Consider the following 26,173-nt stretch of genomic DNA (forward strand, 5'->3'; position numbering starts at 1 on the left):
CAGAATACTGTAATTATTTAGCTAAACAAACAAATAATCAACCAATTTATCATGCTGAAATTGATTCTATTTAATTCTCCATTACATAAATAAATATCATTTTGGGAGTGACCCACTTTCCTGTGAGGAATGCTTACATTTTCCAGAATTTCGCAATTTTGGGAAAAGGCACGAAACAATGCGGTTCATTTCTGTTTGTTAATTATCAGTCATTAAGAAAGACGTTGTCCAAAAAACTAATCAACGCCTCTAATTAACATTAATAAATTATTAAATGGGAGTTTAAGAGGACACTTAACAAGAAAGGATTGCTAATTATAAACACAAAAATTGTCCAACGAACTCGCAAAGAAAAAATCATTCAAGATAAAAAATCTGCAATCTGGTAAAGCCTTTAAACTACGTATGTACACCCATGTTATTTCGTTATATTAATATTGACTGTGCGGGCATGCGCGTTTCATAAAAGAACAGAACGCGTGTACTTACCTTCTGTTCCCGCTTTTTTTCTAATGAGAATTCTTCTCGTGAAAAGCATTATCGGGTACATTAAGTGATTTAATGTCCCAATCAAAGAAAAATAAATTATTTTACGATGGTTTTAAATGGGTTTTTTCACATCATCAAATTCACAATAAAAACGCGCCGCTTTTTATAATCAAATGCATTTTTGTTAATAGCTTGACGAAAGATAATAAAAAGAAGAGAGTAAAGAAGCACAACGAAAGTATAATTTTAAAACTAATTGTTTCATTGTAAAAAAAGTGCATGCAGGTGACTGGAAAACGTCTATAAAAGCAACAAATATAATCATTGTTGCGACATAACAGATCAGACGACTATCATTCAATTTATGGGCCGATAACTAACCCATCAGATTAAAATTAAGTGAATTAAACCAACCAACGCCAGCTAATTATGTATCCACCAACTCAGGGGAATCAACTTTATCCTAAAGAATGGATGTATCGTCAACTACCACAACAACAGACTCTACCACCAGGAGCACAGCAACAACAGCTACACCATCAACATGAAACACAACCATCCTCTCAACAGCACACCCTACTGAACTATCCTCGAGATAGATTATCGTCAGCACCGTCCTCGTTGTATCTGAAGCCGCAACGCACTGCAAGTGAATTACAAAGATGTCAGAGCGTCAACTCTCCGTCACCACAAAGTTACCTAAATAATAACGATCACTCTGTTATTGATTATAATCATGCTTACGCAGGGATAAACAAACCCTACACAGAAAACCCACCACCCTCGTGGCACACTTCGTCTTCTTCGATGTACCATTCTGTTAGTCATAACTCACCCCCACCTCCTTGGTACCAAACACAAGTTGGTCCTCAATCAGTAGATCCAGGTTAGCAAATATTTAAATATCTTTTATGCTATTGTAAGGATAAAAAATTTTATCTATAATATATTTTTTGTTATTTATAAAGTCTTATTTATATAAAGATTCGTAATATTTCGAATTGATCGTCGAGTTTATTCATTCATTCATATATTTTTTTTGTTCATCGATTCCTTCCTTCATTTATTCATTCATTCATTTAATTATTTAAATATTTATTGTTGTTTTTTTAGCTGTTCTTACTTGGAATTGTTGTTTTAACGACGGCAAAAGAAAGCGCACGTCATACACGCGTCGTCAGATATATGAACTAGAAAAAGAATTTCACGTCAATCGCTATATCACACGAGAACGTCGTATCGAGATGTCGTTGACGTTAAATTTATCGGAACGTCAAATCAAGACATGGTTTCAGAATCGTCGCATGAAAACGAAGAAAGAAAAACAAGTTGTGAAAGGAGAATCAAACGAAACAGAACAAAAAGATATAAATATATAAACTTATATTATTTTCAAATTATCCAAATTGTTATTTAAATTCGTCACTGAAAGTGGTCGAAACAAGAATGTTCACTTTGCTAAGAAACTTTGATGCATACATCTATCTCCTTATCTCGTTTTTTATTTACTATTTTTTGTTTCTTACAAATATGTATATAATTTATAAATTTGAAGTTTATTCAAAATTTACTATTGACTTCGTGTCTTTTAATTTGTAAATAAATTTTCAAAATATATGTTAACATTCAGGACACTGTAGTTTTTCTAAAATAGAGATCACACAATTTTAAAAACGTGGAGAAAGGCATATTAATTTATCCAATCGACTCTCAATATTTAGACTTTCAATGAAATAATAAACAAGTAAAATGTCTAGCACATCAAGTACTTTTGTTAGCATTAGAGAGGTCCATACACGTCCCCATGTGTATGGACCTCTACGTCTCAACTAGACCAAGGGAAAAAGCAGTTTGAACCATTAACGTGTACTGAAACAAAATACAACAAAGGGGCAAAAAACAACAAAAAGAAGAGCAACAACAAATTTATCTAAAATTTATCCTGCTTTTTAACAAAAGTTTGATACGAAGAAAATATTTATTCTGAATATAGTTGAAAAAAATGAAATTAATTTTAATAGCTCGTTATAAAAGAACTGATATCAGACTCGTATTAAAGTTCCTTTAAACAAAAACAGAGTAAATAAATAAATGAATGAATGAATGAATGAATGAATGAATGAATGAATGAATGAATGAATGAATGAATGAACGAATATATTGTTTTACTCCCATTTATATATTCTCACAGCGTTAACTACCATTTTGATGTGCCATACATACAATCACGGAAATTAATGAAACATCTACTTTTCCCTCAGTTTAATCGGGATTTCGGAAAGATATTGGTTTATTTGAAATAATTTGCGCTGTGTGAAACCAACTTTGGCAAAGGGGGATTTTGGCAAAGCTTAAATAAGGTTTCAGTACTATCAGCAATTTTAATATGCATCAATATTTTCCAGTGTTTCATTACACCTTGTCGACTAATGTAGTTTCAAAACTTTTGATCTCTTAAGCCTTTTAGAATTAGCGATAAAAATTTAACATAAAAATAAAATCCATCAGCACTCTTCAGCACTTTGTAGTTCATATCAATTGTTATCTTACAAAAAGGAAGAAACTTTTTGTCGTTGTTGACCCATTAATCCCTACCGAGAGACATTATCAGGTCTTCATACTCAGAGAGTAAGTGTTAAAGCCGTATACTTCTCCATAATTTGATTTCTACATAATTTGCCAGGAAATTAAAATTATTAAGAGCACGATTTTATCATTAAAAATCTTCCTTATTATGCCTCAGCAGAAATTTGTGTTTTAGACAATATCTTAAATTCTTTTTCGATAATAAGATCGCGTACTTCTAAGCTGCCCATTAAAAACCAATCACAATTATGTGGACTACTTCCTCGAAAGATTTTCTTACGTTCGACATACTGCAACTCATTATAGCTAGTGTAGTTAACCACACCTTGAAATGCGGGTTCAAAAGAGGAATAAAAATCGGTCAAAAGGAGGGAATGATGGAGAACAAGATAAATATAAATATGTTAGTTATGATGTATTAATGTATCTACACACAAAACGAGAAAACAACAAAATACGGGTTGTTTTAAGGTTAGTCTCACTGTGATTAAAATGAGCTAAACAGCAGCCTCGTTTCTAATTATTCTCTGTGGTATTTTTTTAAACAAATAGATAGAATTTCCACGTGTTGTACTTTCAAGGGGGTAATTAAAAAATAATTTACAACAATCGTTGCACTGAGATGAAGCGTTTAATTGTACAAGTTATTATCAAATTCTTATGAAAATATTACTGTTGTGATTCTACAGCCGTTAAAGACGCACTGCAAATGCTCAAGTGAATAGAGTTGATAAAGAGCAAACTTTTAGCACCAATTTAAGCATGCTGTTTCCTCCGTTTAAAATAAAGACCTGATTTTTTTATAACAACTACATGAAAAGAAGACCGTTAGGCGCAAACATTTTAGGCTTAATTGTGACAAAAGCTCTCTTCGCATGGTCGAGCGAGGGGCACTCGTTATAAAGGCAGAGATAATTGTAAAATATTGTGTTCCTGGCTCGAAGCACGCGATGACTTTTAATTATTTCATTGCATGGTAAATGTTGACATCAGCTGAATAATTTGCCATTGTAGAAATTAGGTTTCAAATAATAAATTATAACATTAAAAATAATAATAATAATAACAATAATGATGATGATGCTCTAAATATGCAATTTTTTAAGAAAATATAACTTCTAGATTTTAGGCACAAATAGGAATTGGGCAATAAAAGAGCAATATTCGTCAGTCATGGTAAAAATATGTACTCAAGCAGTTAATACAAACTTAATTTTACACTTAATTAGTCTAATAAAAATGTTATTTGTGGTGGCCAATTTGTCATTATTTCACAATCAATAAGATTTACAACCTTCCGCAGAATGTCACATGTAATACATTTTTTTACTGATAAGTATCTGCTTTGGCCCTCTCTCGGTGCATTCAAAAAAAGTCAAATATTTTGATATGAGAATATATATGACCATTTAAGTAATCGATATTTTATCAATGATCTCTATTTAATTTAAAAAGTCCCTTTTTTGATTTTTTATTAGAAATGATTAGAAATTATAGTTTGCACTCAACAGACCTTTTTGAAGGGTAAAATCTTCCCTGAAGGGTAGAACTAAGTTTAAAATAGTATACATGTGTTTCTTATTAGAACGTCTAAGTCCGGTGAGGATGGGATGTGCTTGTTTTTGAATACTTCTTCACGTATAGTAAATCATACGAAGAGCAGCTGTCTGTTCTAAAAAAAATGCTTCTTAGACTCCCACCATTTTGTTTTTATAATCTATAACACAATCCAGGTTGTGTTTTGATTTTTTTCCAAAACCTCAGCCTTAACGTTGCTACAGCACTAGTTCTGATATAAAAAACAAAAAAACGTGTAGTTCGATGCTTGCTTTTTAGACATAATCTTAATTAGGAAAAAAAACTTTGAGATAGTATCCCGACCCTTAACCCCTTAAGTCAATGAAAAGCCACATAATTTTAAGGTATTTCAGTTGCCATAACAACTGTGGTGAAATATTTTCTAACCATTAGCTCGTGGGTTAACTCGTCATAAACCCACGTATTTTCATTGAGGTAAAAATGTTAACCGCAAGAAGAACATTACGAAGATTTACGATTTGATATGGTTATTTATGAACGGACCCTTAAACTGTCGAATTATCAAAATTGAGTCATGAATCTAGTTTATTTTTTATTAATATTATTATTGATATTATTATTATTATTATTATTTTACTTGCAAGCAGAATCTTTTTTGTTCTTCGGGAGTAGGACCTGTTTTGAATAGGTATCGCTACTTTGTCAAAGCAATATTAGGCTAGAGTTTTTATTGTTTCGTTTTTGTTGAGGCCTTTAATTGAAGATGTTGGCCTTTAATTAAAGATTTTCAGCATTCTTTTTCTCTAATTTTTATCAGCATTATCATGCCGACTCGATAAAAAATGACACTTTAAGAGTTATCAACTGTCGTACGATATTTATGACGTTTTATAAATCCTAAGAATCCTAAGAAGAAGTTCTAAGATTCAACTCAACTTTGTTTAAGTTGCTAAACAAACCACTTACACAAAGAATTGGTGAATAAAAAAAGAACTGACTGTAGGTCATAGTTTTATCTAGTTTTGAATAATAACCATATTATTGACGTCGCACTCTGTTAAACCCTTTTGCACATCAAGCGTTCCTTATTTTTAGTTTTAAAGTTATTGCCTACTTGATTGTTACTCCACCGTCAAGAATATGTTCGTTAACAGCTGTAGCAGCCGAGGGGTTAAAAGGGGCTATGACCACACCCTCCTTCCATCAAAAAAAAATATTTTTGGCGATCATGGTTGTTACATGATGGACATTTTATACAGAGGATGCGTTTTTTTCCAGTTTGGGGGGTTAAAGTCTTTTCTAGCGCTTCAGCCCTAAACAAAGTGGATCGTCGCATTCTCCACCCCTATCCCCCACAAATACAAACAAAAAAACTTTGGCGTTAGGACTCTTGTCAACATCAGATCTCAGGCCTCTTCATTGCCTCGCTTTATAAAACAAGTCAATAAAACAAGTCAATAAATAAAGGCACGTGTGTCCGCCCAATTATTTGAGCCATAAAGAACTGCAAAGGCTACTAAATAAAAGAACTCTCCAGATTTATAGAAATTAGCCTCTTCGAGTGTCGAAAGCGAAAACAGATTAAAGGCTGATGAAATCTCTAGGTTATCAAATGCATACTTGTTACAAAAATAGCAATCAATGATAGCAACCAGCCTCGTTATAGTTTACTTTCAAGCGTTTCAGACCTCGTGTTTATCTTGAAAGGAGAAAAAATAAGTACTCCGTCTAATGTCTGAATAACACAAAAATGTTGCGCTGTCTGTCTGTGAGACAAAGATGGTAGCTGCAGTCACGACTGGCGGATTTCCGTGAATTTTTCCACGAGATAACGATTAAAACGGCTGCATGCTGTTAAAACTTTTGCTAAACTATAGCGCTTTCAGCAAGGAAATGGGAGAGAAAGTACGTAATTCATTTTAGGAACAATACATGCGTAAAAATTACTTTGACAATAAAGATGTATTATTCCTTTCATCGCCATCGGTAGTTAAACTTTTAGAATAAGCCTCCACTAGTTTGCTTTATTCAGCTGAGAAAAAAAGGCTTAATCCATGAAGTTAATTTTAGTGACATTTACAAATGGAGACGGTGTAGTGGTAGCCGTATCAACTTGTAATCAAAAGGTAGCAGTCTCCACGTCGGCATACTTGTGTCGTAGCGTTGTGCTGTTAGCTCATTTCAAGCCATCTACCGGACGTTGGTCGACTTTTGTTACAAGCACAATGTTATAATTATCTCTAGCGGATAATGTAATTTAGTTGTCGTCGAGGGAGAAGAAGAGCCAACCGTTAGGATGGGATCCTTAGGAAACTTAAGACCTTTCGTTCTTACCTACTTTTCTTAAGCTCATTCCAAATTTTGTTCGACACAGTGCACAGGAAGGAAGACTTAAATAGTTTAAAAATAATAAATCAAATATAAATCGACGAGGCGGAGTCTTAAATTTCCTTATTCCTTTCCTTTGGTGTGGAATAACCACACGACAACCACGTGTTCTGAAACTCTAGTTACCTATCAGGACCATACTTTTTTTCACTCAGGGGGAAATTGTGGAGAGAAATTGTATCAACGTACATCGGTGTTTGGACATAGCAAGTGCTCCTTCGGGTATCAAAGAATAATGCTTTTTTTCCTAAGAAGTTAACTGTAACAAGAAAGTGAGCACCAGCCAACTTCTTTGTCTGTTTGTTGGTTAGATCAGCATTTACCTAACTCGGACAATTTTTTTTGTGCTTATGGTTTTTGACCCGATTCAAGTTAAAAATTGAGACCAAGCACTGGGGCGTTTATTTGGCGTTTGACTTACCAAGTGTTGCACAAAAAGCAGGTATTCCATTCCTTTGATGGGCGTTTTGTCTGCAGGGCGAAAAAGGCGTTTAATTAATGTATTCCACTCACAACTTATTATTCACAAAAATTAAAAACAGTATACGACTGACAGTTTCACGCTACATGCGATCATCAGATATAAAATGGACTTATTTATATTTATCCACTCACAACTTATGTCAACTTTCAAACAAAGCGAAATGTCTTTATTACGTAATACACAAACTTTGCATTTCCATGGCAACTCAAGTGCCATCTTATATAGCTTTCATAGATTATCAGGTATTAAATAATGATGACGACTGCAAAATAAACAACTTAAAAACAAAACAAATAAATGCAAATAACGGAAGAGATATAAAATTGTTTTATTCATTGAAAATCCAAACAAAACATTGTTTGAAAAACTTTCTCAAGCAGGAACGAGGTGTAAACTTTCTCAGGTAAAAGTAAAGTATAACATTATGTTCTTAAAATATTGTTTCAAAAAGTATTAAATTTTCTCTGTGCTCTTTTGAACTTAAAAACGCGTTTTTTTCCAGTGGGAAAAACTGAAAGTTGTTTATAGGAAAGGGAGAGGTAAAAAAACTTGTAGATCGTCTAGTTTTAAACGGTTTTTTTTCGTCCGCTGCATTTCTAGTTTCAATATCCTCTCAACAGATCTCTTCAAATATGGATATGTCCAGCAGTGTTAAATTACATTTTGCAGAAGACTTGAAAATATTAGCGGCCAATAGTATTTACGAAAACTCTTCTTCTTACGACACAGTTTCGTACGCCTGAATTTTTTTTATCTAGTTTAGAGGTCTAGTACTAAGTTGTTAATAAAAACGTGTAATTATATCTTTTATTTGCTTTTGCAAGCTGAAAAAACGAACTGTCTTTACAAACCAACCTCCATACCAGGGTCTGTAGTTTTCTTGTTAAATACAAACTTCGAAGACACGCTTTCGTCATATAGATAATGGACCTGGAATTAGGGACCTGGGATCAAAGTTGAACATACACTTTTCTCGCTCATAAAGACTAAATGTTGTTCAATGAATGGGGTAGATTGAAAAACCATGATTAATTAATAAAACAAAAATCATATTGTATCTATCTTAACCACAAGTCAGCGTGAACGTGGTCTAATTTTAAAATTTTAGAAACAAAAACTTTTTTTGATAAGCAGTAATAAATTATGAAAATTGTATTATTAATGGTAAAAATGAAAAAAATTGAATATATACAGCTAAAAAATCAGAAAAAAGCGTAAAGGGGATCCTGTTGCACTTGTCATTAGCGTTCGCACCTAGGACGGTTTGCACTCAAAGGTATGGACAGTTAGACACTTGCAGAGAAAACATGAGTTTGTTAGATATAAAGGACTCGAAACAAAGTTGCTATTTTCTTTAAATTTTTCTCTTGACCATTTTGTTGTCGTTTTACTCTTTATCGTTGAAAGGATAAAATACACTGACTTTCTCGTTGAAACAAAAATCAGTCAATCGTTTGTGTGAAAAAAATTCGTAAATTTCGACTATTTGTGGCAAGACGAGGGTTCTAGTGAATTGAATCAGGTGCCTGTCTGAGTCAACCTCGTTCCCAGGGCATTGTGCCTTTTTAAAGAATTTCCGTAATAACCGCTCAGGGCTCACAAAACTTTGGGGACGAGGTTGTGTTTCAGCTGGACTTTTTCAAGCATCCTGTTTATGTTTTCAACTAAGAAGAGGGTAATATATTCTTCAGTAAAATCATGAGTGACATAAATGCGAATAAGAATAACATATGTAACACATTCTCCTGTCTCCATAAGTTTTATCAAACATACGTTCGACATAGCTTGAAAAAGACCGGCAAAATCATTGGAATTACTGGAACAGAATTTTGTCACTTTTCACTGACTAAATTTAACGACTAAGTTTGCCAGCATAGTCACTTTCTGTCGACTAATTGTTGGAGAAATTTATGGAAAGGATTTTTTTTAGTTTTTAAATAAAAATGGATTTGTATTACATTTCATTTTTGAATAAAAATAACCAAACGTTGTATCTTCCATTTATACTTTGTAATGCATTAAAAAAGTACAAAAAAAAGTAGCAAAAAAATTTTGATGGACAAAAAAATAAAGAAAAAAAATGGTCAATAATCAATCTCGTCCCCACCCCCAGAGCCTTTTCCACTTATTGATATACGTACTGGCTTTCGCACTGTCAGAAAAGAGAAAGGGAGTCCTGGGAAAAAATGGTTATTAAGCCAAGATTTGGTGACTTTTTACCGACGTTTTTTCTTACTTATAAAGTAAAATGTGTTTTTTGTCTAAGTTTGACCATCCTTGTCCCCAGGGTCCTTTACCCCTGAACTGTTACTACGGATAAGCCAATATCAATAATGACAATGGTACAGACTGATTACGTGATAAATGATCATGTGTCTTTCCTGTGCCAGGGCCTTTTCGCTGATCAACTTAATTATAAAGAAGAAATGTCCTGGGAACGAGATTGGCTTATTGTATACTTGTGTTGTTGTTGTTGTTGTTGTTGTTGTTGTTGTAGAGATATCCTATGCTTACAAATGGAATACCATAAAAAGGCGTAATCAAGCGCAGCGCTTATCAGCGGTGATATTAGTAAAATGTTGGTGCGCTTATCTGAGGGTAGGCTTATTTACGAGTGCGCTTATAATAACGGAAAACGAAAGAATAACTAAATAATTTATTTCAATAATGTGTATTGCCCTAGAAGGTTCATATAAAGTACAAATTAAAATTGCTCTATACGTACTAAAATGTCTCTCCTCCTTAGGTGCAATTATCTACGGGTGCGCTTAAACCGGGTGCGTTTGATTACGGCATCGGTATCGGATGTGTTTTTCCTGATCCTAAAATTTTATACTGCATTTTATAGTAAAGGCTTATATCAACCTCATCTCCAGGGAACTTTTTCTCTTCCTGACGGTGAGATTATTAGCGTACTAATTTCCCACACGCGATTTTACGAAAAGGTGTTTACAACGGAACGTGTTGAGAAAGAAGTGATTGAAGTGTCTGTTTTCTTTAAATTTTACCTATTTTATTTACGCTGATCTAAAAATATAATTTGTACTGGCTTGTTCTCGTGGAATGTTTGTTTTTTCAATGACCCCATTGTTATTACTAGCACGAGAATGATAAACTCTGTTCAAAATCTTTTATTATTCATTATAAAGAATCTGTGTATAAGCTTTTTAGATTTGAAAAAGAGAAAAAAAAACGTTTACTTCAAAATGTAAGTGCTGTAGCACATTGGGGGTCGAGGGGCGAGGTTTTGGCACGGCTCTATTAAAAGTTTTTGTCAATCACCCCATTTTTAATGGTAGAAAGGCTGGTGTAGAGGAATCATTTTTAGCTAATCTAGATGGCCTCCCCCCCCTCCCTTTCACTCCACAAAAACGTCGGTGCTAGCTGCAGCATTAAAGAACTTTTTTAAAAAGTGTCGATTTTTTCCCAAAACCACAGGAAACGATTATATGCCGCACAAAATGTATCGACGTAATCTTGTGAACGCATTTGTAGATAAAGTGTCTAACTAAGCTGCACTGCCAGAGCAAACAAACACGTTTTAATTCATAAAATAAATACACGAACGAACATTCAACATTCAACATGCGTCCTTCAACTACACTTAAGCTAGAAGTGAAGGGAAGAAGGACATGAAAAGACGTGTGACAACATCACGATGATTTTAACAATAGGTATGAATGTGCACTCGAAAATAACAATTGAAAATGAAACTCAACTCTTATTCCACCGCATGCGAACTAACCACAATATTTCTTTATATTTTTTTAAGAGAAAAGAATGTTATGTGGCGTAAAATCATCACCAGCCAGATTGACTCAAAGTAGAAAGAAAAGATTTTCTTCAGCAAGTAGAAGTTCAGAGGAAGTCCAAACAGAGATGATTTCTTTGTACAAATGTGGAGACAACAGCACATCGCGTACCACATCTGTTGTTTGGGTAAGTGAGGTGATTTCTCGAGTGTATCTTGCAGGTTTTTTAAGCTATATCGAATTATACTACTAATTCCAACTTATTTTTTGAAACAGTAAACGCGGGAAGATTTGCATAAACGTTCTTCATACGTTGTTTTTTTTATAATAACAAAAAAATGTTTTACACGACGTTTCTGTTTGATATAACATGGATAAGCAACTTAAAAACAAACATTGACATTATTAACGACAATTTTTGACGATGTTCAGAGGCATTTTTCAGGACGATGGAGCCTCGATTAAATCTCACGAGGAAGAGGAAGAAGCCTTCAAGTTTACACGAAGTCAATCTTACAAGCTAAAAAGTGGCAGTTTTCAACGCTCACGTATAAGAGGAAAAATATCAGGTACTTTTTTAGTTTGTAATTCAACATTGATCATTGATTGGCGAATATTATTGAATGTTCCCCCAATTACAACTACGGAAATTTTCTTAAACTTTTAGAAGCAGATGAAGATATAGGCTCATTGGTAAGTTAAATTGCTTTGTCTGTGGTCTAACTTCGTCAAAAATAAATTATAAATTAATACTTTGACATTTGTGTTCAAAGGATGTAAATTTAAACAGATACAGTAAAGATACAGTTTTTAACACCCGGCTCGGCCGTCGTCGTAAATCTGCTTCATTCAGTGAATTTAGTGTATTGGATACCTCTTCGACCAGTACCATCAACAGTGACAGAACGTCCGACTATCCTGTTAATAATCGAAGCAACAAGCAAAATAAAAGGTCTCGATCAACCAGTGTACAGAACGCGGGAAAAAGATACGCTCAAGTTCAAGTAAGTATTCATTTTATTTCTATTTAGAATCCTTAAATTTTGCCGTTTTTTAGTGGTCGCTTCTGTGTCTTGTTACCTGGCAACGTTGCATAGGAATGACGTAAAAGTTTGTTTATTTTTTTCGGGTTTTCTCATGTGCTCTTGAACTCCGATCTTTGTTTTGTAAGAAAAACATCAGAAAGTAAAAAAGAGACTTGCGAAAGTGAAATTTGTCTCAAAGGAGGAGGGTTCTAAAAAGATATAATAAAAAAGGTCCAAAGTATTACCACTGAATATTTTTGCAAATGTTACCTTTTTAATTTGATATTTACAAATTGGTTTTAACGAAGTTCATCATCGTAGAATTTTTTACAAATACAAAAACTTAAAATTACGCTCCTGGACTTTCAAGTAATTTTTGAAATCCAGAGAAGCCAACATGTTCATAGTTGAAAAGTTAAAACATTGGATGTTTTTAATTTTTCGTAAACAGGCAACATCATTCGACGAAAATTTGACGTCGATTTCATATGCTCGAAGATTTCACCAGTACAAACAACAGCCTGATTATGCCGATAGTGTGACGGGGTCTTACCAATCTAGCGATGAAAACGTGTCCGATGGAAGTAACGAATTGCTGTTCAAGAGAGGAGAGACCTGGAGAACACCCTTCGTAAGCCATCAAGGGGTAAATATCTTTTACGTTTTCTAAGCTGCTGGTTTATGTATTTTTAGACGCAATTTGAACTTGTTAATGTTCAAAGTGGACTTGGGTTCATTAGGTTATAATGGGTTTATTGTTGCTGACGAATTTCGGGGGCCCTGAGGGCTCTCTGACGTGAATTTTTCCGTGCAGCAGACGTGTTAGAAGATGGGCCTCGCTCCAGCACGACGTACATAGCCCTGCACGACTGTGCCAATGCCCACTAAAAACTAAAAAGCGCGCCCAAACTTGAAATTACGGCGATTCAAGAGTGAACTCATTGGTGGAAATCAGGAAGTACGTTATTATGCACTGCAGGGCTTTTAACGCTCATAAAAAATGATTTGGACTTTTGAAACGAACAGCACTGGTAAAAGCGCTTCTCAACATTTGCGCAATACTAAGCGCTCTAAAACGTGCGCCTTGAAACGGCGTGCTGAAAATATTGAAGTAAACTTTCGCCTCCAACCAACTTCCGCAACTTGATACGTTTTTCCAAGTATGTAAAATCGCCGAACAAGTGCCAGTGTCTAATTATCTTTGCGGATGGTTTTAAATTTAATTGTCTTTTTCTAGTAATACAAATTTAATAAACTGTTTTATGATAGCTGTAATGACTAATTGGCATTTATATCATTAAAAATATTTCATAATTATTAATTCTGTTAATGGGTATACGTACAAATTTTAAAAAACTATCTATAACAAGCCCTGCGTATGAAGTTGATTAGGAGACCTCTTGAATAAACAAATAATTTAGTTAAACACTCGAATGATTAATTTATTTTTCCTAAGAGACCATTTTAATCTGGCGACATGTGAATGGCCTAAAGACGTGAAATATGATTATTCTACATTCAGCTTATTTTCAAAATGGTACCATGAATAACCAGCTAATCAAATGATTTTATAGTACTTTGACACGTCACAAGTATTTTAATAGCCACTTCAAACTGGATTGTTGGAAATGAATTTTCTCACACATGGTCTATAATAAAAAAATTGTATCCAGTTTTACAGGTTTTGTAGAGTACAAGCTCTGCATATCATCACGCATACTGTATCCGCACCAACATGTAGACAAAATTAAGTGCTTCGAAATTTCTTTTGAATTTCTTAGTGATTTTTAACCCTATTAAGGTTACGATCTAAGTGACCCGATTTAAGCCCTCTCCCTGTAGCTACTGAACTTTAAAAATTACCAGTAAGATGTGATAACCATCACAAACTAAGATGGCGGTGTCTCCTAGTAATTCGCTGATGTCAGCAAATATTGGTGCAACGTGTACCTTTCTGATAAGCTTTTTCCATTGCTGTTTTTAACCTTTTAAATGATGTAACTTTAATAATATAATAATATGTTTAATAATATTTCAATTTGTTATAATCGGTAAAAAATCGCAATGACTCCAAAAGTTCATACACGTCAAGCATATAAAAGCATTTACCTTGGAGCTGTAATAACTTAAAAAGGGTATGGGTGTATTTTACGCCCTCCTGGAGTAAAAGGCATGAGAAAGGCACAAAACAGAAAGGAATGAACATACTGAGACCATTTAGTGGTCAAATAACCAACGTTATATCCATTGCAATCATAAATTTTTATATAAATTTTCAACTTTTGCCGCCGAAGGGTTTATAACGAAGGACATAATTGCCACCCTTGTTGTGACACAATACTATTTTTTTTAATTTATTAACCCCCATAAACCCCATAGTTCGAAATAAATCCTGTGAGGTAATCAAATGTTACAGACCGAAGGTAGAGCACTCAGTAGCTGGAATAGGGTTAAAATGTAGGGTACTGATTCTTAAATCATATCTATGAATTAAGTATCCAGAAAGGTATAAAACACATAGCAAATGATATGTTATGCATTACTACTGACTATGCTACTGTACACAAACATAACGACCTACTGTGTTGAATATAAATAATGTTGTAAACGATAGATTAAAGTAAATAAGTAAATAAGGAATTATGATAATGCCCTTAAGGAAGTAGACTCGGTGTTTGTCTTTTTACAAGCGACAAAACAAAGCCTGTAATGTTACTGGCAAAAATGTATTTATTGCAGTTGTTCATTGGTTATTCTTTTTAGCTTAACTATATAAAAATCCAGGTAACACTGACACAGGATTTAATTGAAACCAGATATCAAAACACTATATGAAAAAGTGACAATAAGAAGTCCTAATGCATTTATAAGGATAAAAAAAAGATCTTAGTAAAACTCAGTAAGTATGAAGATCAGATTAATAAAACACATCATTGTCTATATCATTCTTCTCTCCCACAGCAACTTATAAACAAAAGTAAAACCTTATTTAGCAGATTATTATATTTTGCCTAGAAGAATAAATCAAACTTGATAAATAATTAAAAACTAACCAGTTTAAACAACAATCCAATCAAGGAAGTGAAAAAATTACATTTTTAATTCGTAATTTTTTGAAATTATGCTTTAATTAACATCATTAGATTTTGCTGATGAAGTTGAAAGTGGTAGAATGTTGATGAGTCATTAGTACCTAATATTTCTGATATCCTAATAAGAAATGGCCAACATCCTTTAAAGAAAAACAATGCCTTCTAAGTATTTTGTGAATGTTTTTGTTTGTTTCTTAACTGCGAATGAAGATTAATTTTAATGAAACATTGAAAACAGTGTAAGGCGATTTGACACGTTGATAATACGGCTCTGTCGTTAAATTGTGGATTTTAAATAAATTTTGTTAGTCAAAGACTCCGAACTGTCGTAACAAGTGTTGAGATGGCTTTCGATAGATTTTCCTTATCTTCAAACGAGAGCTTCTCAAGTCAAGCTGAATATGAAAAATATTACCTCAAACTGTTTGATTTAAAAATTAATGGAATTTTTGAAGTAAATTACAGATATGAGGTAACTAATAATTATTAAATTTATTTATTTATTTATTGGTTTTGATATTAAATTTATGTTCGTATATTCCGCCACAAAAATTTATATAATTGTTTCTGAAATCTATATTTGCTCAAGAATGATGTTGGTTGCAAGTAAAGCTTACATTTAGTGCAGTAAAAGTAATATTTTGCAATAAAAAAATTATTTTTACTAGTGACAAACCTATAACGTCAACCTCGTACCCAGAACCTTTTGACCTTTTTATGATTGAAATGAAAAAATTGTTTGTTCGTCTTTTCATTATAATAAAAAATGTCCTGGGAACGAATTTTCTTATGATCTATATTGTCTCAAAATTTTACTGTAGCATGTTTCTTTTGGTATAAAAAGTGTTTTATAGATATGAACCAAGATGACTTGTCTTCTGTACTTTGTATTAGATTGACCATTATGAACCAACCTCCTTCTCTGGTCTATTATACGCCCATAATATGCGGAGAGGATAGCTCTGCTATGTCCTCGTCCTTATTCCCTGGGGATTTTGCCTTTTTGATTAAATTAAGGCCCTGACAAATGGTGATCACATGATCGCTTGTAATTTATGAAAATTACAGCCCCGTCATAGTGGCTCAGAGGCCAAGACACCGGACGAGGATGTAGCTGTCTTGTCAAAGACACCTATGCGTAAATAAAAGTCCTGAGAATGAGGTTGTATTGCGAACGTTATGTAAAAATATATTAATGTTTCATAGTGTCAATCCTCTCAAAGCTACAGGACTATGTTTTCCGATTGTAAATAATTGAAATATGTGCGTGAATTTTCGCGCCAAAATAAGTAGAGCTATTAAGAAATGTTTTAAAAAAGGGAGCTTTCTCAATAAGTATTGATGCATAGTGTTACCCTTGTAAAAAGGATAGACTTCGGAGACTAACAAGTGGCATGAAGAATAGCGGTCCATCCATCTTTATTGTCACTTAGCTATGATTCTACTTGTACCAGTAAGTTAAGAATGCACGAAACAACTTTGGAAAGATGGAACATTCTAGATAACGTAATCAAAATATTATTGTTTGCTACGGTTGGCTACGGTTGTATGCAAAAAAAAGTGCAACTTAGCATTTCCTTTTTTTAATAAGTAACGAACACTTTTAACGAGCAATTGGTCACTAACCAATAAAATAGATTTACAAATAATAAAAAAACACCAACAAATTGACATTGTTTTGATGTGGTTACTTTCGCTCAAAGCTCCTTGTTATTTTTCAACAATAAAATTAAAACGAGGAGTTTCTTGAAAAACCGCATCATTCGCAACGCGACCAGAAATCTAAAGCTTGTAATTTTTTATTTTCTTGATTCGCACTGGTAAGACATTTTCCAGATTTTTTAAAAACAAATTAAAAAAAAGCGTAGGTTTGCAAGTCAAAATATTTTGCTTTTTAAAATCAGGAAAAGTTGCACGTGAGCAGTCATGCTGAATCTAAAGTTACTTGTAAGTACAAAAATATTACTGCTATTTCGTAGTAACAGGGTCATACAGAAACACATTTTTCAAACGTAGACGATGGATAACCAGTGATTACTAGCTTAAGGAAGAAAAAAAAAATCCACAAGAAATTTTGCGGAAATATTTTTTGTAAATAAATGGTGTTAAAATGCTTTATTTTTGCGGATTGTATTTTTGCGGATCTTGAAGATTCAATTAAATAATTCAATTGCTGAAGAGAAAAGGTATTAAATACCTTCTAAATCTAAAGCAAAACTCAATGACTTGTTTCCTCTACAGGAAATCGAAGTATAAGAAATAAAAGGTTTGACGGTAGAAATTTGTGCAGATGATCGATTTAATTTTTTTTAGACAGATTATGGCCAAACCTACATCACGTAGCATACCAAAAATAAGATACTCAATTTCTTTCGCAAAACATCGTTTACTACGTTCCAACAACATTCAATCAAGTTCTCATCTCCCCATAACCCACAATAATGTTGTGTTTGTCAACATTAAAAAAAAAAATAACAAAACTTCTTTCCAATTTTTTTGCATGCTATTTAATCATTTAATTTCAGTACAATACCTCACAAAAATAATTATATATCAGATGAATCAATTAAACTACTATTGACTTCGTACAATAAAAATATACAATGATTTGTAGAAATAGGAGTAACACCCAACTGAGTTTCGCAGACCATTACAAAAACTTTGTCATAATAAGCAAGTAATTGCCAGATGTGTAAAACTTCGAACGTGCTCCATGCTCCTTTTAAACGTCAAGAAAGTTCAAAGACAGAAAAACATGGAATCATTTTTATCGATGTGTAAGGTATGGTTTTTGTAAACAAAGTGATGAAAAGCATGACTTTCTAAATTATATCAAATCACATGAATTATTTAAATAAATCGTAAAAAAAGTCAATTAATTAATTATAGTAATTACTTCCCTATTAAGTGGGCTTGTAATACTCACGTGATCAAGTATTGAAGAGACACAAGCAACCAAGACCATGCAACGTTTTCACATATTTGTATAATCCATTTTTCTCTTGTTTTAAAGCCCAAATTGATTAAGGCTTTTTTTAATCAACGGAAGTTTGATTAAAAAGTTAAAGCAAAATTCTATTTTCTTATTTCCATAATACTTACACAACAATAGAGAACTTGACAATTTTCGAGGAGTTTTCGTCAAAGAAGTGGGGAACTTTTGTTTCGACCATATCTTGCGTTGAATTTTAGCTTAAAACCAGACTTCATGTTAAATTTAAGCGATACATAGCCTACAAGGTTCGCAGTGAATTCTTAACGTCGTGAACAACAATTGTAGTCTCGATTCCACAAATAAAATAGGCACATCCAGCCTCACACAAGTCTTGGATGTGCTTATATATAAAATAACGTGTACACACCCAGATATGACGTCGTAAAAATGTCTTAAACTGGTGGAAACAGAAAATAGAAACAACATTTCGAATATTTAGCAAAACCTTTATTTGTTTTTAATGTAAAGACCTGCACGAAATAATTCCCCTGAGTATTAATTTAGATAAGGAGAGTATAATTGCTTATTCGGATTTGAATGTTTGTTATTTATTTATGGAAATAAATGTAATCGATAATCGAGGTTGTTTAGGGTCATAAGTGTTAAATTGCAAAAAATGCAATTTTGATTTTTAACTCAAACAATATCGACATCTTGTGTTATTGGCAAGGTTTCAAATGTATGTAATCCCGATTGTAAGTGTTTTTGTTCAAACCGGTATTTTTAAATGATGAAGGAACAGGCGGCTGTGGCAATTAGCTAGTGTTCTCCTTCGCCATCCTTAGGACATGCAAAACAATAGGGAATGTTGTCAATGCAAGGTCAATTGAAAGTCAATTTGAACTCAATTATACGTGTTCTCATTTCCTTTTTTTCATGTTTAGATGTTGAAGTTACGAAAACAACAAGCAGAGCACAATACAGAAAAGGTAGTGTAATTTGCATAATGGAAATTCTTGCCAACAGAAAACATTTAAGATTTGCCAGTCAAGAAAATCTTGATAGTAGGGAGAGCAACGAAAGTATGTTAGATTTAATGCTTGAATTGTGTAAACGAAAATACAAGCATAGAAAAACATTCAGTAGAAGTGTTACGGTAAGTTTGTTGTGTTTCTTTAGAAACTCTCGAAGAGATTGAAACGACTACATTTATTAATTTTAAGTTTCCACATCAATAATGTCTTTCCCTCAAGTATTTAACGCCCCAGATTTAGTTTTGAGAATTAGTTTAAAAAAATAGTTTCAAACCAATCTTAACTGACATACAATATTTTCTTTTTTTTATTAAGAAATCTGTTTACAAGAATTTAGAGGTTGCAGCTTCAAAAAATTAAAAAGGCTTTAAATAATTAAAAAATCAATACTTTTCCATGAAATATCTTTTCATGAACTCCTTTTACATACGTTGCGTGGTGGAATAACTTACAGAGACAAATGTATTTCAATTTTATTTAATATATGTATAAGTTTACTGAAAAGTATCTTATATTCAATTGCCAGTATTACCAGTACTAGAAACCTTCACTGGTTTCTTCTTTTAAAAAAGTACAGTACTGCAAGCATATCCAATGTAATGAGATTATGCATAGTAGATTTGCTCGAGGCAATGTCGCACATGCGCCGACAAAATACAGAGGTTGAAGAGGTTAACATGATGTTTTTAATAGACGAAAATTATTGTATGATTTGTAACTCATAATATTTGTTGCCATAGTTACCAGAGATTAAAGTGCCTGATATATGCACCGAGTGCGAAAATTTACGAAGCGAACACAAACATACAGACGACGAGGCGGAGCGGAAAACAGAAGATAGAAATCTGCATGCGGTATCTCAGCTAGCACCAGATAGACTGGAGGTAGGTGATATGTTTACAGGAATGTTAAAACCCATATTTGCTTTGCCATTAAAATTGCCTTTCCATTAAGATAGCCTTGGCATGAAAATATTATTTTATGACTATGTACAGGGTGAAACGGAGGAAGATGCAGAGATTAGAAAACGCGCGGTCCAATCAAGGACACGCAGTCGAGGTTCGGCAACTGTTGTACATATCCCGACAGCTAGTATACAAATGGATCTACATACACTATACTTGGAAAGTATTACACCAAAGACGATGAAAAAAGGTATATATTTTAAGCCCGGAGGAAGCAAACTTAGGATGAAAAAAGCGACCTGTTTGCCGGAGGGTCTAACTTGATTGGTCCTGAATGTATTTTAAAAATTCATTATTGATTGAGGTTAAAAAGATGAGTACTTTCCAATGTCGATCCCAGGACTTGTTGTCTCTTTTTACATACCGGGATGGCGAGACGAACAGGCCTATCAATAAGCGCAGAGTCAATGAGAAACAAAAAGCCCTGGGAAGGAGGTTGCTTTTTTCATATCTAAAAATTATTGAAAAAGTTTGGTTGACATGGCTGAATTCTTAGTTATTTCATCATTCCTCCTAGTTTTATTTACAATATTTAGGGAAAACAATGGATGAATCTAAAGCAAGGCGGCTGCAACGCTCCTCACACATATACTCCATGTTGGATGATGGTAAGAAATTTGTTTTCATTACAGCAAAAAAAATTTTTTTTCCTCGTGTATAAAAGTAACTTTTTAAAAACGTGATGTTTTGTATTTTAGATAACGAAAAGAAAGCTGGACGCTTTGCTCAATTGAGACAACGCTTCGTAAGTAATGAACAAACGTAAATAAAAACAAACAAATGCTGACTACCATGGTCATTTTAAACTTTCTGAAAAACTTGCTGATTTCACAACTTTCGGAAACTTGTTAGAATATGACACACGAAGATGACGCTGAAGACCACTTGGAAATTGTCATCTTAAGCTGACGATCGATACATTCCATCGCAAACATTTTAAATTCCGTGTAATCTAAATTTTGATCTCCAGATACGTCAAATTCCGAGAAGATTTCATGAATAGCTTCGCCTTGTAGACTAAACAAAAAACCAAAATTTTCAAATTCTTCGGCAGAGATATTCCCTGATTTATCTTCGTCCAGTAAATCAAAAACTGTTCGAGAATGTCTGTATATAAAATGTTTTTCCTCTCGATCTTGCACAGCAATGACGATGCAGATAAGTAGGTAGAACTCGTTGAAATCGATACTTCCAGATCGATCAACATCCAACATGTCAAATACTTTATAAATCTGTGAATTGTTTAGATCTGTGATTGATTTTAAAAACGCGCAAAACTGCACGTCATTTAAAGCTTGTTCTCCATGAATATCAAGCAACTGAAAAAGGTCATAAATCACCTTCAGGTTTCGTCCAGTCAGTAAACTGTACGTTTTATCAAGATGCACATATTGGAGCAAATTTGACATCACCCTCATTTTGTTTTTTGATAAAATCTTTTGTGTTTCGAACGTCTTAATAAAAATCGAAGGATAAAAAAACATTCGAATTTTAGAAATATTATTTGTTGTTTTTGTAGAAACGGGAAGAAAACAGCTCTTTGGATGAATTTCAAAATTTTATGCAGCATCTTCAAAGTAATTTAGTGGAAGTCAGTGACCATAATCTGGCCATCTATAAGGTAAGTCTGGATGAAAAATTAACGTAGTTGAAACAGTGTCATATTAAAAGGTTAAATATCTAAACTAGCGCAATTCGAACAATTTTAGGATAGCCATTGGTCCACCATCAGCCGCTTTAACGAAAACTACAACGGTGTAGAAGAAGAAATGATAAAAGCAGCAAAAATATCTGAACAAGAGAGAGACAGATATGAAGCCCTTTGGGAGTTATTTTATGCTGAAGTTTGTTATTTAGTCGACCATTTGCTTGTCCTGCAAAATGTAAGCTGGAGAGTTTTACTGCTTTCATTTTCAAAGAGAATTCTACTCTTGTCTCAACTTCATGTTTTGTGTTTTAGGTTTTTGTCAAGCCACTAGAACATGCTAAAAGTTTTGGATATCTGCAGTCAGTAGATGAGAATATTTTATTTGCAAACTTGGAATGTTTAATAGAAGTAAGAATTTTGGCATTTAGTTCTAAAATCTATTGATATCCAAAATTACAAGTAGAGTATTGACTTTTCTTTTTCTTTTTTTTTTGGGTAGGTAATATCACAGTTTGCAGAAAAGCTTTTGAACATATTTAAAAACTGTCGTGTGTCAGTGAGTAAAAGCACAAAAACTATTGTAGCTGCGTTCAAAGAAGTAAGTAGCTTAGTCAAATGATGTGAGGAATGTGAGGAAAATAAGAAATTCTACACAGTTTCGTCATATTTACTTTGTTTCTTCTTTGTAGTTTGATGATATGCTAACACCTCAATACAATGAATACTGTTTGAATTACCAAGGAGCTAAGGAGCATTTGACTGCTCTAAAAGAAAATGAATTATTTATAGAATTTATAAGGGTAAATTTATATTTTCCTTTCTTACTCTGTCTTCTTTTTACAACAACGTTAAGAAAAGTTACAAAAGTAACTGGCTTAAGGAGTTGAAAAAAGAGTTTGTATGTATTTACCTAATGGCACTGAATTGCCAAAATATGTAACTACTATTAAATTATTTTGGTTGTGATTTTTTTTCCTAGTTATGTGAACAAGACGAAAGGTGCCAACGTAGAAAACTTGAAGATTTTCTTGTGGCTCCACTGCAACATCTGACTAAATATCCTCTGCTGTTGAAAGCTATCCGAAAACGCACGCCTAAAGATGACATCAACAATCAGCTCTTGACAACTACTATATTTGATATTGAACAATCAATAAGTGAGAATCTACATTGAATTTTATGAAAAACATCCTTCATGTGTTAGAGTTGTTGTTGTTGTTGTTGTTGTTATTATTATTTTTGTTGTTGTTATTGTTTTTGTTTTTCTTTGAGAAAGAAGAAAGAGAAAGTTAAAAATTTTGTCACTTTTACCAATGTACACAAAATAACACAGGATTTCAGTTTAAAACTGGAAAACTGGTAGTAAAGGTTTATTTTAAACTTTAGAAACAATTGAAAAAAAGATATCGTCATTAGTCAATACAAAACGGTTGCAAGAAATAATGGAATACGTACACTGGCCCGTTATGCCAGACATGGATCAAAAATCAATCATACCAGAGGTGAGTTACAGACAGCAGTAAACTGTTTAGATGTGTACTGCATTATGTTCTGCATTTCATCACATACTTTTAAGGACATATGACCTTGTTCAGATAAGTTACTTCTTTGTTTTTTTTTTTGTGTGTGCTTAGGACAGGCCCGTAGCAGTTTCAGCGACTTTTTAGAACTGTTTTGTACCCTACAATAAAACGTATTTTTATTTATTTAGAGCGTGAGAGCTGAACTTCATAACAATCATTGTGACACCACGTTGATGAATCCGAACAGACAGCTCATCCAGGAGGGCTACCTAACTTTAACAGGTACAAGAAATTGTGTCTGTATCTTCAGTGTTTTTTTTATTCTTCTTTTCAAGAGAAAACTGAAATAAGCTTTCCACTTCCAAAAATGATAGCTATTCTTCACGTTTCCATTGTTACAGGAAGACATGATATTTTATTTATTTGTTTTTCTTTTCCTGGTTTTAGATAGTAACAAGTCAGAATTTTATGTTTTCCTGTTTGACGACATGTTACTGGTCACAAAGAGTGGAAAGAAAATGAAGGTAAGTTTTATACATTTTTTGGAATCCCTTTAAGTATTGTCTTGGGCTCAAAATGTAGAAAGTAAAGATTGTAGTTCAGTGGTGGGAAATAATTTTCGCGAGTCAAAAAAACTTTAACGCTTACTTGAGATATGCAGAAAGATTATTTTTCAGGAAGGGCTAATAATTCCTTAAATACTACCTCGATGTGTTTCTCTTAAAATAGTAAGGAATATTTTTATGTCATTTGCGAAAATGCTCGCGAAATTTTACAATAATTCGCGAAAATTAGGATTTGAATGTTATTTTTTCGATCTGAAAAAATTTACCACCACTAAGGTATTTAAAGTAAACAATAACAAAAACATTATTTTTTCTTTGTAGCGACGTCACACTGGAACAGAGGAAATAAAAATCCATCAAGACCAGACTCTGAAGAAAAAACAGCAATCCATGAGAGAACTTGCAACACATAATCTCTACACCGTTCATAGACAGGTAAAACATTTCTACAGTACAAAGACGCAGCCAACGCCCTATTTTTAAACATCAAGAAGGTAAATGAAATCGATTATATTTCTATTTATAGCCTATACCTCTCGACCGACTGAAAGTTTATGACTGTGAGGATCAAACAACAGGTATAAAATTTTGTTGACACTGTTTGTCAAAGCTTATTTTTTTAACGGCAGCCGCTGCAATCATCAACATCTTCTAGGCAAATCCTGCAAGTTCAACTTTTTTTTGCTTTTCTTTCCAGCGTTCAAAAATGCTTTCAGTGTCGTACATTACAATCGATATCATCAAGCTGTTTCGGTGTACACATTTCAAGCGCCAACCGAAGACGAGAAAAAGATTTGGTTGCGCAGCATAAAAAAAGCGCGAGATGACGTCATCACGGAAGCGTATTCGTCGTCGACCAAAGATATTTCGTCGGATGAAGAATATATGTTATAAGTCGGCGACACTTTTATTCTAAATCTATTTCATTAGGCTTTTGACTATAGAAACTCTTGCTTCTAAAAAATAACGAGTTTTACTTAAAAAACCAATATCATTCATATCGGCTGCTGGCGGCTTCTTTTTGTAAATAATTTTTGTAAATTTTGAAACGTAGATATTTTAAGTTTTTTTTTGTTGGAAAGAAAATGAAAAACAACATATTGAATTTTAATTAATTTTAAATAATAATATTTACAAATCTACCCCCTCCCCCCCAAAAAATAATAATAAATAAAAAAATAAAAAATGAATAAAGAATAAAAAATATATTTTTGTGGAGACTAGGCACCAAAATCCAAGTTCGTTACCACAATGGTTGTGTAGGCCATTTCTTAAGTCAATCCTGTCATTCGCATTCACAACGGAATTTTTATTCAGTTAAAATTCGAACCTTCAAATTGTGCTAATTGTTGCTGGCATCAATATGGCTATTTTTCCTCCAGATTTGCGGAGTTTTGTGAATCCCAACGTGAAATAATCCGTAGAATAGATGTGTTAGAAAGTGCGACAAATGCATTTTGCTGCTTACCAAAAACCTACGCATCCGCAAAGGTATCACTGTTCTGAAAGTTTCATATAATTTGAAAATTAATTTTATTTTTTATTAATTTTTTAAATTTTAATTTTGGTTAGCGTACCAGCCTAACAAAAAAAACACGTCAATTTTGTTAGGAGATAGCCAACAAGAAACGAGTAATAATCCGCAATCAAGTAGCTAGATCGGTTTTGCAGCAAAAACAACCCAAACTAGCATTTTAGATCTGGCTTGATCTACTAAAGCATTTCAAAATGAGTGTATTTTGCGTATTTGAGAAAGAAAATGTTAGTTTCTGTCGTTTAAATTTGTTTTTTGGTTACATTTTTCGGCCCGCATGGAATATTCCGCCTGGTCGAGATGTGCCTACATTCTACAGCCCTCTTCGAGCAGCTTGGTTGACTTTCGTGCTCATTTAATGCGTATGCACTTACTTTTCAGAAAGTCATAACAAAAATTTATACCTACCTCATCCTGGACTGGCTTAATTATTTCGACCTTAAATAAAACATTAAATCGTACTTAGGAATGACATCTGGACACCAGTTTGACATGATGAAGGGCATACAAAAACTGAAACCTAAGACGTAGGATTTTTTTAAGACACAGGGCCGAGGTCTTGATTATGCTTATTACCAAGGTGTAAAAAGAAAATCGAAAAATGCCGTAAGTA

The 26,173-nt window shown here is 33.3% G+C and overlaps 3 protein-coding genes across 3 annotated transcripts; 2 read left to right on the forward strand and 1 right to left on the reverse strand.

Annotated features, from left to right (window-relative positions):
* LOC130655647 (homeobox protein Hox-C5a-like) lies at positions 1 to 1,908 on the forward strand. The gene is made up of 2 exons (XM_057458425.1): positions 1 to 1,375; positions 1,603 to 1,908. The coding sequence occupies exons 1-2, from the start codon at positions 919 to 921 to the stop codon at positions 1,866 to 1,868; spliced, it is 723 nt and encodes a 240-aa protein (XP_057314408.1). The 5' UTR covers positions 1 to 918; the 3' UTR covers positions 1,869 to 1,908.
* A 7,795-nt stretch (positions 1,909 to 9,703) lies between these two features.
* LOC130654622 (pleckstrin homology domain-containing family G member 7-like) lies at positions 9,704 to 25,328 on the forward strand. Its single transcript, XM_057457235.1, has 22 exons — positions 9,704 to 11,425; positions 11,684 to 11,807; positions 11,906 to 11,931; positions 12,012 to 12,242; positions 12,715 to 12,909; positions 19,235 to 19,279; positions 20,065 to 20,208; positions 20,320 to 20,479; positions 20,826 to 20,897; positions 20,988 to 21,034; positions 21,809 to 21,910; positions 21,999 to 22,172; positions 22,250 to 22,345; positions 22,437 to 22,535; positions 22,627 to 22,737; positions 22,917 to 23,094; positions 23,324 to 23,439; positions 23,649 to 23,742; positions 23,908 to 23,984; positions 24,348 to 24,461; positions 24,553 to 24,604; positions 24,724 to 25,328. Exons 1-22 carry the CDS (start codon positions 11,267 to 11,269, stop codon positions 24,918 to 24,920), a joined length of 2,613 nt encoding a protein of 870 aa, XP_057313218.1. The 5' UTR covers positions 9,704 to 11,266; the 3' UTR covers positions 24,921 to 25,328.
* Positions 21,074 to 21,707, reverse strand: LOC130654624 (EF-hand calcium-binding domain-containing protein 9-like). The gene has a single exon (XM_057457238.1). The coding sequence runs from the start codon at positions 21,705 to 21,707 to the stop codon at positions 21,138 to 21,140; it is 570 nt and encodes a 189-aa protein (XP_057313221.1). The 3' UTR covers positions 21,074 to 21,137.
* Positions 25,329 to 26,173: the final 845 nt, after the last annotated feature.

The sequence above is a fragment of the Hydractinia symbiolongicarpus genome, chromosome 8 (assembly GCF_029227915.1).
Source record: "Hydractinia symbiolongicarpus strain clone_291-10 chromosome 8, HSymV2.1, whole genome shotgun sequence".
NCBI lineage: Eukaryota > Metazoa > Cnidaria > Hydrozoa > Anthoathecata > Hydractiniidae > Hydractinia > Hydractinia symbiolongicarpus.

What these genes read in the sequence shown, in the direction of transcription:
- LOC130655647 (XM_057458425.1), top strand. Translation starts at nt 919, where the DNA reads ATGTATCCACCAACTCAGGGGAATCAACTTTATCCTAAAGAATGGATG. An exon ending in TCCTCAATCAGTAGATCCAG is followed by an intron (nt 1,376 to 1,602) that starts GTTAGCAAATAT and finishes TTGTTTTTTTAG; the next exon opens with CTGTTCTTACTTGGAATTGT.
- LOC130654622 (XM_057457235.1), top strand. Translation starts at nt 11,267, where the DNA reads ATGTTATGTGGCGTAAAATCATCACCAGCCAGATTGACTCAAAGTAGA. An exon ending in ATAATCTGGCCATCTATAAG is followed by an intron (nt 21,911 to 21,998) that starts GTAAGTCTGGAT and finishes GAACAATTTTAG; the next exon opens with GATAGCCATTGGTCCACCAT. An exon ending in AAAAATCAATCATACCAGAG is followed by an intron (nt 23,440 to 23,648) that starts GTGAGTTACAGA and finishes TTATTTATTTAG; the next exon opens with AGCGTGAGAGCTGAACTTCA.
- LOC130654624 (XM_057457238.1), bottom strand. Translation starts at nt 21,707, where the DNA reads ATGAGGGTGATGTCAAATTTGCTCCAATATGTGCATCTTGATAAAACG.